Source organism: Poromitra crassiceps, assembly GCF_964638095.1.
Source record: "Poromitra crassiceps genome assembly, chromosome: 3".
Classification (NCBI taxonomy): Eukaryota; Metazoa; Chordata; class Actinopteri; order Beryciformes; family Melamphaidae; genus Poromitra; species Poromitra crassiceps.
In genome coordinates this window covers 54,951,424-54,968,856 of record NC_139625.1, presented here as the reverse complement: position 1 = coordinate 54,968,856, position 17,433 = coordinate 54,951,424, and the positions used below count along the sequence as shown (strand labels likewise).

Sequence of the window (17,433 nt, the reverse complement as noted above, 5' to 3'; positions counted from 1 at the left end):
TTCCGCAATATGGCAGGGGGACAAGGCTATGAGAGACAATGACGTGGCATGGGTGGCAGCCTTGCAGTTGTGTACTAATGATGATGACTCACCTTCCACTAGCACGCCTATATTCACCCCAGAGGACATCAAAGCTGCTCAGAAAGGTGACACAGCAATCTGTGAGGTGATAACACTCAAGAGGAATGGATGGAACCCTAACAACAAAGACAAGAGACAAATGGGACCGGAGACACGGCGACTGATACATGAGTGGAACAGACTCAGACTGGACAAAGACATATTATTCAGGCAGGCAGGACAACATAAACAACTGGTTCTCCCCAATACGCTTAAGTCAACTGTGCTTAAACATTTGCATGATGACATGGGGCATGTGGGGGCAGACAAAGTCATCAACCTGGCAAGGCAGAGATTTTATTGGCCCTTTATGCAGCGGGAAATAGAAAATTATGTCATTCGCCAATGCCCATGTATTAAGCAGAAACGACCCACTATCCCAGAGAAAACACCAATGGGCTCAATTACAACCAGTGTTCCCTTTGAGCTCCTCTCTGTTGATTACATGCACCTCGAGCAGAGTAAAGGAGGCTACGAATACATCCTGGTCCTGGTAGATCACTTTACTTGCTTCGCACAAGCCTACCCAACTAAGAATAAGTCAAGAAAAACTGCAGCTGAAAAAATCTTCTCTGATTTTATCCCGCGCTTCGGGTACCCGCAAAAACTACATCATGATCAGGGTCATGAATTCGAGAACGGTCTATTCCATCGACTCCAACAGCTGGCTGGGATTAGCCATTCTTGAACAACCCCCTATCACCCACAGGGGAATCCCGTTGAGCGCCTGAACAGGACACTTCTTCAGATGCTCCGGACTCTGCAGGAGGAAAAGAAAACAGAGTGGAAAGACCACCTTCCACATATAGTCCATGCTTACAATGCTACCAGACACGAAGCAACAGGCTATTCGCCCTTCTTTCTTCTCTTTGGAAGAGCCCCGCGGTTGCCCATTGATTTGCTGTTCGACCTCGAACCTGAGCAACAGTCACAGACCCGACATGAATATGCAAAGAAATGGGCTTCTCGGATGCAGGAAGCATACAGGATCGCTTCGGACAATAGCAAAAAGAGCTCATTGAAAGGAAAGAGATACTATGATCGAGGTGTCAAAGGAATCGTGCTCCAACCAGGTGACCATGTCCTCGTCAGAAACCTGTCCGAGAGGGGTGGTCCGGGCAAACTTTGTGCGTATTGGGAGAACAAGATTCACCGTGTTGTTGAGAGGTTGGGAGATGGACCTGTATACAGAGTTCAAGCAGATACAGGGGACCGAACCCTCCGTGTACTGCACCGTAACCTTCTCTTGCCTGTGAATGACTTGCCACTTGAACATAATGACAAAGACACTCATGTACAAAAGAAACCACAAAGACAGAGGAACCATGACACACACACAGACGCAGCTGGGCAGGATTCAAATGACTCTGCTGAGGAGGAGGAATATTCATACAGCTTCCGACACCTACCTGTGTATGAAAAGAGAAAAGTCAGCCTCCGACCACCTCAACCTGAGCCAACCAGTCATCTTAGAGCTGTGGCACCAGAATATCAGCCCTTGAGTCCAGGCATCAGCCGCCAACAACATGAACCTGCCGTGGTGCCAGAATCAGCACCAGCAGTGGCTGATGTGCCCTCATTGGTGGAAGCTCAGGAACCGCTGCGCGATGATGATATTGAGGCTGGTAGCAGTACAGATGAGCCCAGAGCCAATGTTGAACCGGTTGCAGAGTCGGCGGATGGGGAGGAGCTACCCTTAAGACGGTCTACCCGAGCGGTACGACCCCGAGATGTGTTTACATATGACCATCTAGGACAGCCCACCTACCACCAGCCATGGATACCGGGAGCAAATATGATGTTCACATGCGTGCCTTACCCCATGCCCGCTTGTCCAGTAAACCCTGCCACCTGTTACTATCCCACACAAGCAGTGTGGACATGCTAAGGACATGACATAAGTCTTGACTGAACAGAAGACATTGACGTTTCTGAAGGACAGTTTCCAGACTTTATTACGAGACTTCACAAAACTGGACTGAACTGAAGACATTGACACATCACTGAGACAGTTTCCAGACCATATGACTACTTCTCTTGACTACTTGACACTCTTCTGTTGGTTTAGTTCTAGATGTCCGGAGACATCTCTTGAAGCAGGGGAGAGTGTAAGGGTTTGAAAAACGTTTTGCAATTGTTTTGATATAAAACAGACACCCCCCATATTTTTTTATATTAACACATTGAGTGCCAGCGACGCCATATGGCGTCATTAGAAATTTACCGTAGAGTGCCAGCGACGCCAAATGGCGTCAGTAACTCGAAATTGTTTTTTTGACGGGGGGGTGTCGATCTCAGCTTCTTACATCGCCTCTTACAATATGAGAGCTATTGAATGTGTCTAACCTATTTTACAGAACCCTTAGGTGGCGACAGCGCACTCCAGATGAGAGAAAGTATAGTTAAACACACAGAAGAAGTCGTGGAAAAGGAAATCGCATCGCATCCGTCCGTATGCAGCTGCTTCATTGAAGCATAACGTAGCTGTGCCCCTGCAGCAGCCAATCTGCTGTCACAATTGTGACAGCAGGACACCTCGTGTCCGCTGCAACAGCCCATTCGCATGATCAGCCGTGGAGTTCTCAACTGGAAGCTGGTGACATACACGCGGCTGTAAAAAAGCTGGATCTAGCGGACTTTTCACTGCTGAGCACACGCAGAGCAAACGCACTCACAGCAGAGCCGAGCAGAGCAGAGAGCTACTCCTCCCACAACGGGGGGGGGGGGGGGGGAGGAGGAGGGGGGGAGGTGGGGCACGCAGGACACTACAGCATACAACAGACCCAGGCAGCTGCAGCATTACATCAGAAAATATTAGCAATGAGTCAATGATGTGCTTGAAATGCTTCCTTTCACAAAAGGGTCATTATCTCAGCTCGTAGAAAAAAAGGGCTGTTTTTGCTCAAATCAAGCTATCTTCTCCGGCTCATAACTAAAGAACGGAAAATGGGATCAATAAACTTTTTTTTGCAGGTGATAGAAGAGAGTCTCATCGTTATTTGTGCGTGTTCAGTGTTTACATAGTAATTATTAAAGAAATTATATGACTGTTTTAAAATGCATTGCGGCCTATGTGGCACAGTACAGCACCTTTTGCCCAAGGGCCGTGGCACTCAAAGTGTTAAGAACTTATCTAACAGAATCTAAGTAAATGCAGTGTGAATTTGCACTACCAACTCAGTAGGTGGCACTGTAGCGCTTCTGTGGATCAGGCCGAGAGACCGGAAGTACAAGCCCTATCTAGCGCGAGACGTCAGAAATAAATGGCGCTGGTTTGGTGAAAACGTTCACTCATCGTCTCTCTCTCCTTATTCATCCACAGGTACTGTAAAACACCTTAGAAACTCTCTAGTTTATCTTTACATAAAGGGGAATGCTTAAAGTCCCTGGAAACCAGAAATATTTCTTTATTATTTAGCATTTTGAGTTCATCACATCACAGGACCCTATGTTAACACATTCACTGCCAACAACGTGTAAACACGTTTTCAGAATCCAGCTGTTGACTGCCAACAACGTGTAAACACGTCCTTGGCATCGATTTTTTTTTTTTAACGGGGGGTTGTGCATCTAACCCTTTTACATATCTTATATAAGTATTGGACGTGTACAACGTGTACAACCCATTCCACCGACCCACTAAGTGGCGACAAGGAAGTAGGAAGGCAAGCAAAAAGCAGTGTGATCCATTTCCATTCTCATGAAAATGGATTGGCGGAGGCGCTTTCGTTTTCGCGTTGATTGCTGGCGGTGCGGGATTGCAAACTTGCATCGTGGATTGCGGATGGAGCACACTTTGAGGCACGCAGCGTAAATATGACCAGAGTCGCAGGGGCTTCATCGGAGCTCTCGGCCAGGGCTCCGGGAGGCGGGCGAGTCCAGCCGGGCTTCCTCGGGGAGCGGCCACGCAGACAGGCACAGCCAGGCACAGCGGCAGCGGGGCAGTGAGGCTGGTGACAAGCAGCAGGCCATTTTGCCTTGCAAAATAGCACCAAATTGGAAACAGCCATAAAAGGCTTTTAGAATGGGATTTTCAACCCATTCTTTTTTGTTTCTTTTTCGCTCTAATTTAGAGTAATTTAATTTCTATTCAGAAATTTATTTGAGAGGTCGAGAGTATGAGAAAGTGAATTTGCACAGGTAGGAAAGTGCTTGTTACACGGCGCTGCAGCCAAGAAGAACGCCCACGGAGGGAGGAGTTGAAGCAACTCTCCCTCTCGCTCTCTCCCTCTCTCTCTCTCTCTCTCTCGCTCTCTCTCTCTCCCTCCCTCCCTCTCTCTCTCTCTCTCTCTCTCTCCCTCTCCCCCTCTCACTAGGATTAAACCTAGTGCGTCTCCCTCCCGAGAGGGAGGGAGAGAGAGAGAGAGGGAGGGAGAGCGAGAGGGAGGGAGAGAGAGAGAGAGAGAGAGAGAGAGGGAGGGAGAGCGAGAGGGAGGGAGAGAGAGAGAGCGAGAGGGGGAGGGAGAGAGAGAGAGAGAGCCAAAAATGAATGGTTAAAGTGACTGTTCTATCCAATTTCACAAAAAGCCGTTTATCTCTGAATATTTTTTCTGACGCTAAAACCATGCTGTATTCAACTGCTAATGCTTACATAACTACTAACTCTACAAACTAACTCTTTTAGACAGAGAAAGTACACATTCTATTAGTACTTTTGAGATATTGTATGTTCACAAAGTCCAAGCTGAAACGAATCCTCGGCTCTTGTAAAATGAGCCAGAATCCTCAAAAAACGGCTTGGCAGAAGCTACCTACAGCAAAAAAAAACGGCTGGCAGTCAATGTGTTAATAAGCCACCAGCCAAATTTGAACGATGATGAACGTCGCAAAGTATATAAATTTAGGTTTGACAGCCATGGCAAAACTCATGAGATTTCATTATTTTTTAGAGTGTATTTTCTCCCGCGGACTGTGTGGGCGTGTCCCGTCTACAGCAGGGAAATTTCTGTCTCTTGGAGAGCGCGAGAGAGAGGGGGGGAGGGAAACGGAGAAAGAGAGAAAGAGAGATGAGTGCACACAGTGTGTGTGTGTGTGTGTGTGTGTGTGTGTGTGTGTGTGTGTTCGCGCGTTGCTCCGCGGCTCTGAGAGGAAGAGATCTCTGTCCGTTCTTTGCCCCCAAAGCACTCGCTGAGTGTCTGTCTCCCACTCTGTGTGCTGTGTGCTCCTCTCTCTCTCTCTCTCTCTCTCTCTCTCTCTCTCTCTCTCTCTCTCTCTCTCTCTCTCTCTCTCGGGACTAGTGTGAGAGAGAGCACAGAGAGAGAGAGAGAGAGAGAGAACAGCATAGTGCTCGACACAGCCTGGTGACGCGAAGTTACTCACACACACACGCACACACACACACACAGTAGGGAGAGTTGCGCGCGTGTACAAAGGTTATATAGAGCTTATGACGTCATAAGCTCCTGCATTTTAGCACCTCGCGCACTGCTCTCTTCAATGAGGAAGTACCTTGTAGAATCTTGTAGAAAAGTGTCGATTTTAAGGCTTTGGGTTGAAAGTAATGTATAATAATTTCTGAGGCAGACAGTTACTAACATAAGACCCTAAATAACATAGTTAGAACGTTTTTGTGGATTTTGGTTTCCAGGGACTTTAAGGAACTGCTTTGTGTTGTTTGGGGCACTTGTGAGGAACGTAGCTATTGTTTTGGTCTGTAGTTGATTGAAGTTGCCCAGTCACGAACGCAATGCAATTCAGGTGGTAGTCGCCTCCTTTATGTAACGTTATCCTACATGCAATCAAGCAAGGTTGTAAATGTAGTCTAATGCTGTGCATCCCGCAGTAATGTTTGATCATTTAGAGATGTGGGTTTATGTTGTGTATGTGTCATGTTAAAATGTGTTAGTACTTTATCAGTGTTTACAAATTAGTAGGGGTGTCACAATATATCGTCCCACGAAATTTCGCGATAGTAAAACGTCACGATATGTATCGTTGAGATGAAATCTCATATCGCCAAAAAAAAAAAAAAAAAAATAGACTAAGAAACGTCTTTGTTTGTTGAAGTTCAATGTGTGGAAAGTAGTTCAGTTGAACAAGTCTCTGAAGAGACACATGAGAAGTTATACAGGAGAGAAACCATTCAATTGAGTTTCTGGCAAAACTGTTTACTTGACAGGAAAAACTGAAGATGCATAAAAAATAGATTAAGAAAAGTCTTGTTGTTTGAGTTTGAAGAAAAACTGAAGATGCATAATGAGAATTTATACTGCTGAGAAACCTTTTAGTTCAAAGTAAATCTAAGTGACGGTGTAACTCATTCTATTTCAAGATAAGCCTTATCTCCAATCTCATGTTTTTTCTAGTTGTTATTGTAATAACAATTTCCCACAACAGCATGTTTTGTATTTGTGCATTTCAAATAAAATACTACTTTTCCAGTCATATATTGTCATTATTCAAGTTTAAAAAAATATTGTTAAAATCGTATCGTATCGTATCGTTATCGTGAACCCAGTATCGTGATACGTATCGTATCGTGAACTGAGTGTATCGTGACACCCCTACAAATTAGGTGTATTATTTCTAGAGTAACTTTATGCTTGTTGAGTTATCACAGCCATATTAAGCACCTTGTCAACAGAGTACTAGTGAATAGATACAACATAATATTACAACAGTTTTGATACAGTAATGGCCGAATTATTGTTTTAGTTTGAGAATTTGATATTTTGATATCAATAGCGTATGTTTCAGTAATGGGACCAATGCAATTATTATTTTCAAATGGTTTATATTTTATTTGGTAGCCTACATAATCTATTTTTTTATTAATACAGTATGCATCTGTGTATATAATCAAGTCTATAGACTAATATGGAAAGATGTGTTTTTCTATTATTTATGAAAGTAAAGTGAACATAAAGAAAGTGAATAAGTGAATTAACATAAATATGTTGATGTCAGAAATAAATGGCGCTGGTTTGGTGAAAACGTTCACTCATCGTCTCTCTCTCCTTATTCATCCACAGTCACCAGCCAGTGGTCCAAGGATCCACGGTGCTCTTTCATAGCCTGTGTATCTCATGGGCCGGAGCCAGATAACCCCTAGGTCTGGCGCCGGTTACACACAGAGCTCCGCGCTCCTCTCAAAAAATGTAACTCCGCTGAGCCCGCCGCGAGCTCGTGCAGTCAATTCCGAGGCTATGATTGGCTAATGTTTGCTATGGTTTGTATAGGGAAGAAGCCTCCACAAACTGACCAAGTGACCGGCGAAATCAGTTCAAAATGAAGGGGTTTGAGCATCGCCACATGAATGAGGGAGCAACATGATCCTTTTCTCACAGTCATGAGGGAGCCCATTTTAGAGTGAATAGCCTACAATTTACTACGTCAATAAAAACGATTTGAGATCGAAAAAAATTTATGCAAAGCACAAAAACAAGAAGACAACAAACTTACTTGCTAAAAACAAACTGAAAATAGCCTACAATTGCACTAGGATTGGTTATTCGCTGATATAAATCAGGATCACACACGGAAGAACTGATGTGACATTTGCATTCTCGCTAAAAACACGAGAGCCTGAAGGGGGATTCTCCGCTCTCTGCAGACACTGCACTCCTACCGTATTTACCATAAAAGGATGTGCCTCTGTGGAGAGAACGGCCTTGCCGTGAACACCGCGGACACCGGACACTCTGCAGTCAGTATAAATTTGCTTTTAGATGTCTTCATAGTGGAAGGGCCTGCCTGCGGGCTGGGCGCTAGAAGGCCACGAGCCCAGTGCATTGTGGGAAGTGGAGTATTTCTGCCCCTTCGCACCCGCCCCTCCCCTCCCACCCCCACCCCTCCCCTCCCACCCCCACCCCACCCCACAGAGTGAATTTTCTTTGATTTCTCTGGCTAGCAACCATCAATTCAAAAAATTTCAACGGATTCCAACTCCATTAGGTACGTTACATTTAATAGATCTTCATATTCACCACGGAAAAGCCATCCTTTAACTATTTGCAATAGGTCCGACGACAGACAGTTATAAACGCTTTTAAAAAAGCTTGTTGGAAGGGTATCGAGACAGCACGAAGATGATTTAATGCCTTACACAGTTTCCTCTAAGATGTCGTGGTCGATAACGCTGAACTGGGACAAATTTATCGAACTAGGGATCTGCGGGTAGGATGATGTCACAGCATTTCTTGGTGTGGAGCCACTAATAGCCTGCCTGATATTAATAATTTTGTCCGTAAAAAAGGCAGCAAACTCATTACATTTGACAGTAGAGAGAAACTCAGGTGCTACACAGAGAGGCGGTTTAGTCAGTCTATCAACTGTGGCAAATAGAGTGTGTGCATTGTTCACATTTTTGTTAATGATATCGGAAAATAATGATTGTCTCGACCTTTTCAGTTCGAGGTTGTAGGAGTGAAGGCTTTCTTTGTAAATATCATAGTGAATATGAAGATTAGTTTTCCGCCATTTACGCTCAGCTTTCCTGCAATCTTTCTTTTTGCATCTAACGGATGCAGAGTTTCGCCAGGGTGCTTTAATCTTGCCAGACAGCATTTTTAACCTAACAGGCGCCACGCTATCAATAGCATTCAGAATTGTTGAATTGCAGTTATCGAGAATGTCATTGACAGAAGCTGATGTGGGAGGAGATAAAGAAAATGTCTCCATAAACCGCGCGCTGGTGCCTGCATTAATGTCTCGTCTTTTAACGGTTTGTGACCTATTAATGATCTCAGGGGAGATTTCCATTTCAAAAAAGATGCAAAGATGGTCAGACAACGCAACATCAATAGTCAACACAGAAGAGGACTTAAAGCCCCTAGTAATAACTAAATCCAGGGTATGGCCTCGGTTGTGAGTAGGCCCTGAAACATGTTGAGACAGATCAAAAGTGTCAAGTAAGATATTCAGTTCTTTGGCAAAATTATCATTTTGCCATTTTGTATCTGCAAAAGTTTTTTCTCATATGGACGTTCCGTCCAGACGGAACCAGCATTCTGGGAGTATACGTTCTGGGAGAATACGCTAATTTTTGAAACCGGGTCCCAGAGTGAACAAATCTGAAGACGCCACCCTTGCATTTCCGTGTTTACAATCCATACGCATCTTTCCTGAACGCGTTATTACGAAACCCACCGCGGTTCTGGCAAAACCACGCCCTGTGCCAGGCGCCCATGCTCACATGAGCCAATGGGACGAGGATTTATTTGACAAGCTCCAGGTGCGCTTCTTGATACGACACTGACTGACAAGGCCTCAGCCTGCATGAAAAAGCTCCACGGCGTGCTGCCAACATGATTTCAAATGAAAAAGAAAAATGGTAAATTAACAATGTTTTAACAAATTTTTCTCCATCAAAACATCTTAGCAAAACTAACAGTTAGATTGCTCTTATAGCGCAACTTTTTTAATCTCTTCTTAATCTGATATTTGAGGCAATAATGAGCTTTCTCCTCAGAAATTTTTACTCCATACCCCGTGAGAAAATTGCCTGCATCAACCTCAAGAGTAATATCTCTGGGTTCCCTGTTTTGAAGGTCTGCTTTGAATAGTAGCCTATATAATAAATACCATAGTAGTCTATTATTTTTATATTGATATTATGTACACAAGATGCAAGTAGCCTAAATGCATTCATCACTACCTCACTCAAACTATTTCCTATTAACTATTTTATTGTATTAGATATTTCATATGAAAAGACGTTATTTTGTTTTTGTCATACCTGACAGTTTCGACTGCTTTGCTTCCTGCAGTCTTCTTCAGAGACGTCACGTGATGTTGCTGTGACGTATATATGGATGGTTTATGTGGCCAGTATATGTATTGATATACTTGAAAAAGGTCTTGTACCGAAACGTTGTGTATTAAATTTTCCAACTTTGAGCAAGTGAAGACAGTGTGCGGGTGTCTATTATTTTTCTAAGTGATTCTACTCCACCTACGCACCTGCCACAAGACTTCTCAGGTGTGCAAGAGACTTTGGTTGATCTCTCTCTCAGCTTGAAATTTGGTATGGAAACCTCACGAGTATTTATAATTATATATTTTAGTTTTGGTTTTATTTGTTGTGATGTGTGATTGTGATTTTACTTTTATGGTATTGCATGTTTTTGTAGATTGGTGTTTATATTTTTCATTTGCAAGTTAAACTGTCAGCTGAGCTCTTTTATTGAAGCTTTGGCTAAAGCCCTGAATTTTACAATGATGTTTTAAAATAAATATGTTTAAAAATCGATTGTGTGTTATGTTTTCATTAGCGTTAATATATTATATGTATGTGACCATAATTAATTTCAATGTCCGCTATCAAGAGCAATTCAGTTGGTTCATGAAATCACTGGGCTGCGTGCCGTGCAGTGTTTGTGGTGTGGGAGATTCGAGCTGTCAAAAGAAGACAAAAGATTTGCTCCTGGCCAATCCCGCCACTTGACTGCTGCGTAGACGGGCGGAGAGAGGTGGGGCTATGGCATGATCGGTTCAGGGAGCGTTATTACGAAACCCACTGTGGTTCTGGCAAAACCACGCCCTGTGCCCGCCTACGCAGCAGTCAAGCGGCGGGATTGGCCAGGAGCAAATCTTTTGTCTTCTTTTGACAGCTCGAATCTCCCATTCATCTACTTGGTGGCCATCTTGGATTTAATGGTCAAAAATGATGTCATAACGTCAAACTGATGTTAGAATCTGAATCATTGTGGTCAACTTGCATGAAAAAATGTCTTCATACATGTTAGAATCTGAATCCTTGTGGTCAACTTGCATGAACAAGTGTCTATACAGGATTCTAGGTGCTCTGGTTCAAAAGTTCACTTTTCAAGACGGTGTCAGCAGCCATCTTGGATTTCTGGGTCAAAATGATGCCATATCATCAACTGATGTCAGAATGTGAATCATTGTGGTCAAATTACATGGAAAAGTGTATTCATATATGATTCTAGGTGCTCTGGTTCAAAAGTTAATTTTTCAACTCGGTGGCAGTGGCCATCTTGGACTTCTGGGTTAAAATTATGTTGTAACATCAAACTGATGTTGGAATCGGAATCCTTGTGGTCAAATTACATGGAAAATGTATTCATACATGATTCTAGGTGCTCTGGTTAAAAAGTTAACTTTTCAATTTGGCGCCAGTGGCCATCTTGGATTTGGCCCTGTGGCAAGAAAGCCCTGGATTTTTGGGTGGGACATGAGAGCTAATGTTTATAAAAGCTCAACAGAAGTCAAATCAATCATCAAAACATGTTAACCAGAGAACGGTCAATATAGACCAGGGGTGGGCAATTATTTTTCATGGGGGGCCACATGAGAAACCCAGATTGTTGCCGGGGGCCGAACAAATATTGTCATGCCGTAACCCATGGATGGGTAACTTTGATGATAGAGAGGGCCACAAAAAATGTCCTCGCTACCAGGTTTTGCTGAGGGCCGAACGGCGCCAGCGTGGAAAATTTGGTGCATTTGAAGCCACGTTTAGAGGAATAACTCATTTTAAATTAACAGTTGTGATGTCATTATTTAGTCTTAACCACCAATATTTCATCCTTTTCTCATTCACTCCTATGTCACCACCTGCTCTCAGGGCTTGAAAATAACTTTTTTGACCACTTTTTTGATGGCTGCTAGATTTTAAAGTTACCAGCCAATTAGAATTTCCACTAGCCAAAATGTTTTTCTTGAAATAAATCAGAATATGAGTGAGTTAATTTAAGCATAAGTATCAGTAAGTGGCCCGGGATGATCAAAGCCTGTGTTGAGGGTCACACGAACAAAAATGCAGTCTTCAAGCTAAATAAATCCAAAACCAATGAGTTAATTATTTAAATTTCTAATTCAATGTAGCCTTTTAGTCATAAAGATTATTGAAAGATATTCCATATTCCAGACTGAAATGCTATAACAGAAGTGGAGTATTGGCCAGAATGACATGAACATTTGGACACTTATTCAGCGGGTATCTTGCATGTTGCGTTCAGGTGCACTGTAAAAAAAAAAAAAAAAATTGCAATTCCATCGCGGGCCACACAGGTGGCGCCCGTGGGCCGCATCCGGCCCGCGGGCCGTAGTTTGCCCATGTATGATATAGACCCTACAAGGCAGGCAAGTCAATATGACTGCTATGGGAGTTCTAGGTAGAAATACTAGGTAGTAATTTTGATCAAATAACAATGTTAGAAAAAATATACACATATTTAGGAAAAGTCAGGGTCCTATTACATGGGTTTTATGTCAACAAAGTTATTGCATTGCAAAATATGAAAGTAGTCAAAATGACCGCCTTGCGAGTTCTAGTGTTAAACAGGTATGTTTCTGTATAAATCATTACAATATGCTCCCGTGAGGTGGGGATGCGTTTGGCGGCGGGGGTGCAAAACTCGGCATAAGTGGCCATTCACACCATACGCTGAAGCAACGCTCAACCTAAGCTCAACCTACATTAGGCTGAACCCACAAGTTTAATTTAGGCGTCCTTGTTAATAGGCGCAGGCCGTTCTCACTACCCGCGCGCGTGTCACGCTGAAGCCATGCTCATGCCTTGCTGAAGCAATCGTTCAGGATTCAGTCCTATTTTGCAAGTGTGACGCATGAAGCTTGAAGCTGCCATGCATTCAATTAATGGACCGGTGGAACAGCTCCGAGCCCGGTAGGTACTGAGGAAAGGAGAGTGTCTAGTGTGAATGGTTAGGCATGAGCTCACGTTCAGCGTGAGTCAAGCATCAGTTCTGCCTATGGTGTGAACAAAGGCTAACACCTGGACACTTGCGTGAGACGGACTGCTATCGTCCCTGCAGGGACAAGCAGGCTGAGAAACAGCTTCATCCGCCAAGCCACCAGACTCCTAAATAATAAATAAAACCACCCAATAATGACTCTCAAACCCCTGGGCAATATGCAATATTCTATTTATGGGCAACAGCAATATATAAAAAAAAATTATCCCATTCTTATCCCCCATTAGTGCTAATTTTAATTTATTTGTCCTGGTTACTGCTCCACCGTCTGCTGATCTGGGGAGATCTGAAACTAGCTCCATGCTTCCTCCGAGACATGGGCAGTAGCCAGCCGCTTCTTTTCACCTGACAGGACATAGCACGTAGGAGGACCACGCTATTCCAACGAGTTCCCCTCCCTCCGAATAGGCACCCCGAACGACCAGAGAAGGGACCACTTCAGTGACCAGGATATAGGAACCCCTCGCCAGTTTTGGTGAGGGGTTCCTATATGAAGGAAACCCCCAGGGGGCACGGGGAGAACATGCAAACTCCACACAGAAAGGCCCTTTTTGACGACCCCACCCGGGCAGTGGGCACTCGAGGACATGCGGACGGGCACACACTCCTTCAGCGCTCACAGCGTCCCAGGTGGGAATCGAACCCAGGACCTTCTAGCTGTGAGGCAACAGCTAGAAGCTCTTTTTTATTTATTTTTATTTTTTGTATTCAGATGACGCTGCCTCTGAAGTAGCTTATGATGAGAACTTGAGTTTGAAATGAAGTAAAACCTGAAGGATATTTGAATGGATGCTGTATATCAAACATGCATCAGATACAGTATAAAACAGATATACTCACATTTTTCGATTTTGCACTTGGAGATGTCCACAATGCCATTACACAGTTTACCCAGTGGGTTGCCTTCTATCTCCTGTGGCACAAACACATCATATGAGAGGTCACTCTCTTCTAGTGTATATTGTGTTGTGTTGTGTCGTGTCGTGTCGTGTCGTGTCGTAATGTATTGTATTGTATTCAAGACTAAACAAGATGGGCAAAAACAATCTATTCTGCTCTTTTATTTAGGTTAGACTTTATCACTGTGTGGCATTGAGTTTCTAAGCTGATGAAACTCCAGTCAAACTGTAATAAGCTCTCATCTTTACCTGTTCTTTGGCCTCAGGCTTGTCGTTGGGCACCTCCTCTACACAGCTGGCTGGGAAGTACAGCTGCTTCTTTCCATGATAGTCCCCTCTCCACCTGTAGCAGGAAGCATGTGTAGCATGCACAAAGGTATATTATGACATGAATATTTGCTCATGCAAATATGAGTGCAGGGGGGCGTCAATTCACCAAACCCTAAGCTATGGCAACGTTTCTGCATCTATTTGTCTCTCAAACTTGCAATGATATTTCCATAAATCCCTCAATTCATTTTGCACTTCAGCCTTGGAACAACCACACATGCAATTAGGTCAAACTTAAAATGGTGCATCCAGATGAACCCATGATTTCAAGCACAATCCCCTGTGTACTTTCTTAGTAGATCAGATAACAAAATATAATTTGATTTCAAATGTTGTGGTTTCTTCTAGCAATGATTTTTGTGCATAGAACTCAGTCCAATCACGCAAAGAGCAGATTATACAATATACATGCAACAACAGTACTTTGCTGTTCCCAGGGCACTTTTCCTGCTCCCAGAGGGTCCAGAAACAATGCTGCTCTCAGAGCAGATTATACTATAATAGAGCCTGTGGGTCCAGGATAGGACTGTTCAGCCACGAAAGAACCCACTGTTAAGGAGTGGACGTCATCATAGGACTTCAATGAACAACCGCAAGCAAGTGTGTGTGTGTGTGTGTGTGTGTGTGTGTGTGTGTGTGTGTGTGTGTGTGTGTGTGTGTGTGTGTGTACTCAGACACTGTAATCGTGTCTGAGGATGTTATATCTGACTGTACAGTTTCAGTAAGGGTAACTGTTAATGATACTCAACAGCATGTATCACCAGCCAACACACGCAGGTACCTGGTAGGGCTGCAACAACAGAGGCAGCATGTTGTTGTTGTTGACGAAGAAAGCAGAGAAGTCACCATCTTAGAAGTAGGCTGTACGTTTGACTATAGTCTGGAGGAGACATTCCTTGCTAAGGTTTTAAAATACCAACCTCTCAAAAATGAGATTGAACAACTCGGGTACAAGTGCAAACTACTTGTGTTTATATTTGGAAGCCTTGGCAACGTCCACAGACTAGTTGTAAGGGGTTTGCAGATGGCAGGAATTCCAAAGCCAAAAGCTAAAGCATTAGCAAAATTCTGCTCAATATCTGTGATAATAGGCAGCCGCCACATATGGAGGAGACGCTGCTTCCTGTATCCATAGACAGATCAGACATGTCAATGAGATTCTGAGCTTGTATGTGCATCTACCACTATTTGTGTTCAAGAATTTCTCTTGTAAAATGTGAACATAAATAAATATATTAAATGTGTGTGTGTGTGTGTGCGTGCGTGCACGCGCGCGCGCGTGTGTGTGTGTGTGTTCATGGACTCGCCATCCACCCTCGTTCTTCAATACGTTGTGTATCACAGCTCCTTTGGGGAAGCTGAGCTCGTTAGACTTGGTGGCCTGGTAATGAAACAGGGCTTTCACAGTGCTTTGAGACTAGAGGAAAAAGACACACACACACACACACACACACACACACACACACACACACACACACACACACACACACACTGTATTGCAAATTCAGACGTTGTGATACATGACATCAGACTTTTCTTGCTAAATATTATATTTATGCGTATCTGTCCCTATGCAAATAAATGATAAAACACAATTTGAGAAAGTATTGTACTGTGTACGCACCGTCGATGACTCAATCTCAGTGGGTTCCACATATGTCTTGTCGTACAGGGAGGCACAGTCTTTCTCCTGTAGAAACACAGTTCAATGTTAGGAACAAAGCAGTGCTTAGGATCTTAAATTGGGGTCAGACAATGGGGCTGATATTATTCATTAAAAATCAGATATCAGACGGTCAGTGATGGGGGTTCCTCGCTAAGAGCTATTTCTCATTCAAATTAAAAATTTTGGGTGTGAATAAAGTCACTAAACTCTGAGAATCTAAAGTAATTTCTACACTGAGAGCTGATTGCAGATTGGTAAATTTCCCCGATTCCCTGGTTTTTGTTGGGCTTAATTAATGGTAAATTTCCCTGATTCCCTGGTTTTTGTTGGGCCCAATTGAAGGTGCTGTAAGTGGTATTAAAGGAGAATTTCGTTTTTTTTTTAACCTGGACCCATCTCCTGGCATTAATTATGATTTGGCCACTCACCCAGCGATCTCCGCGGCGTTTCTGGCCGTCCTAGCGTTGTTTTGAGATCAATAGCGTCCAAGTCAGTTGTAAAATGGAGCTGATTTGGGGCCAAGTGTGAGCCTGTCTTTCCTGCATCTAAATAGCTATTTTTATTCCCGTTTTCGCCAAATATCGTCATAATCTGATCCCTCAAGAACCACCAGAGTGATATTTCGCCAAAGGGTGTTTCCTGGAGTCGCACAGGGATCAAATTACCTCAAACGTGGTCTCGGTCACCAAGTCTTGTGAAGTCCCGCGATACTTTCCTGCCGACTGGCCAAGTACAGGTAGGACGCTTTGCGGTGGTGGTTTTAGCGTAACCTATGTGGGGTTTGGCATAACCTTCGTTATTTTGAATCCCACATAGGTTACGCCAAACCCCACATAGGTTACGCTAAAACCACCACCGCAAAGCGTCCTACCTGTACTTGGCCAGTCGGCAGGAAAGTATCGCGGGACTTCACGAGACTTGGTGACCGAGATCACGTTTGAGGTAATTTGATCCCTGTGCGACTCCAGGAAACAGCCTTTGGCGAAATATCACTCTGGTGGTTCTTGAAGGATCAGATTATGACGATATTTGGCGAAAACGGGAATAAAAATTGCTATTTAGATGCAGGAAAGACAGGCTCACACTTGGCCCCAAATCAGCTCCATTTTACAACTGACTTGGACGCCATTGATCTCAAAACAACGCTAGGACGGCCAGAAACGCCGCGGAGATCGCTGGGTGAGTGGCCAAATCATAATTATTGCCAGGAGATGGGTCCAGGTTAAAAAAAACCGAAATTCTCCTTTAAAATAAAATAAAAATAAAATAAAAAATAAAGTGTTAAATAGCTCTACCTTCTGACAGCCATCACTGTTAGAGAGGCAAAGTGGAATGTGACTTCCTGCTTCAGCACTGTACCAGAGATTTTCATCCGCTATTTATTTTCCCATAGACATTTCGTAAAATGCATATAAAATAGTTGTACTTCGTCCAACCAAACGGTTCAACTAACGCTATAATCGGGAGAGACCATAGAACATTTCACTCGGACCAAAACTTAAAAAAACAACATCGAAAAAATATTTTCTTTAAACCCGCATTTTTTTATTAACGTTTTGGTCCCAGTGAAATGTTATGCGATCTCTCCTGTTTCTAAATATATCTGTACCGTTTGGTTTGAACCAGTAAAACTCTTTTTATATGCATTTTACGAAATGTGTATGGGAAAATAAATGGCGGATGAAAATCTCTGGTACAGTGCTGAAGCAGGAAGTAGGCGGTCACTTTGCCTCTCTATAGA

The 17,433-nt window shown here is 43.5% G+C and overlaps 1 protein-coding gene across 1 annotated transcript in view; it reads right to left on the bottom strand.

The window, feature by feature from the left end:
• Positions 1–763: 763 nt before the first annotated feature.
• Positions 764–17,433, bottom strand: part of LOC310773160 (1-phosphatidylinositol 4,5-bisphosphate phosphodiesterase gamma-2-like) — a gene marked incomplete at its 3' end in the record, with an annotated part of 88,753 nt that continues 72,083 nt past the window's right edge. The window contains exons 6-11 of the mRNA XM_083633070.1: positions 15,651–15,716; positions 15,334–15,443; positions 13,946–14,039; positions 13,655–13,710; positions 1,157–1,301; positions 764–880 (exon numbers count right to left, since the gene is read on the bottom strand). Of these exons, the coding sequence (XP_083489196.1) occupies positions 764–880; positions 1,157–1,301; positions 13,655–13,710; positions 13,946–14,039; positions 15,334–15,443; positions 15,651–15,716 (588 nt within the window). The remainder of the gene's footprint in view (positions 881–1,156; positions 1,302–13,654; positions 13,711–13,945; positions 14,040–15,333; positions 15,444–15,650; positions 15,717–17,433) is intronic.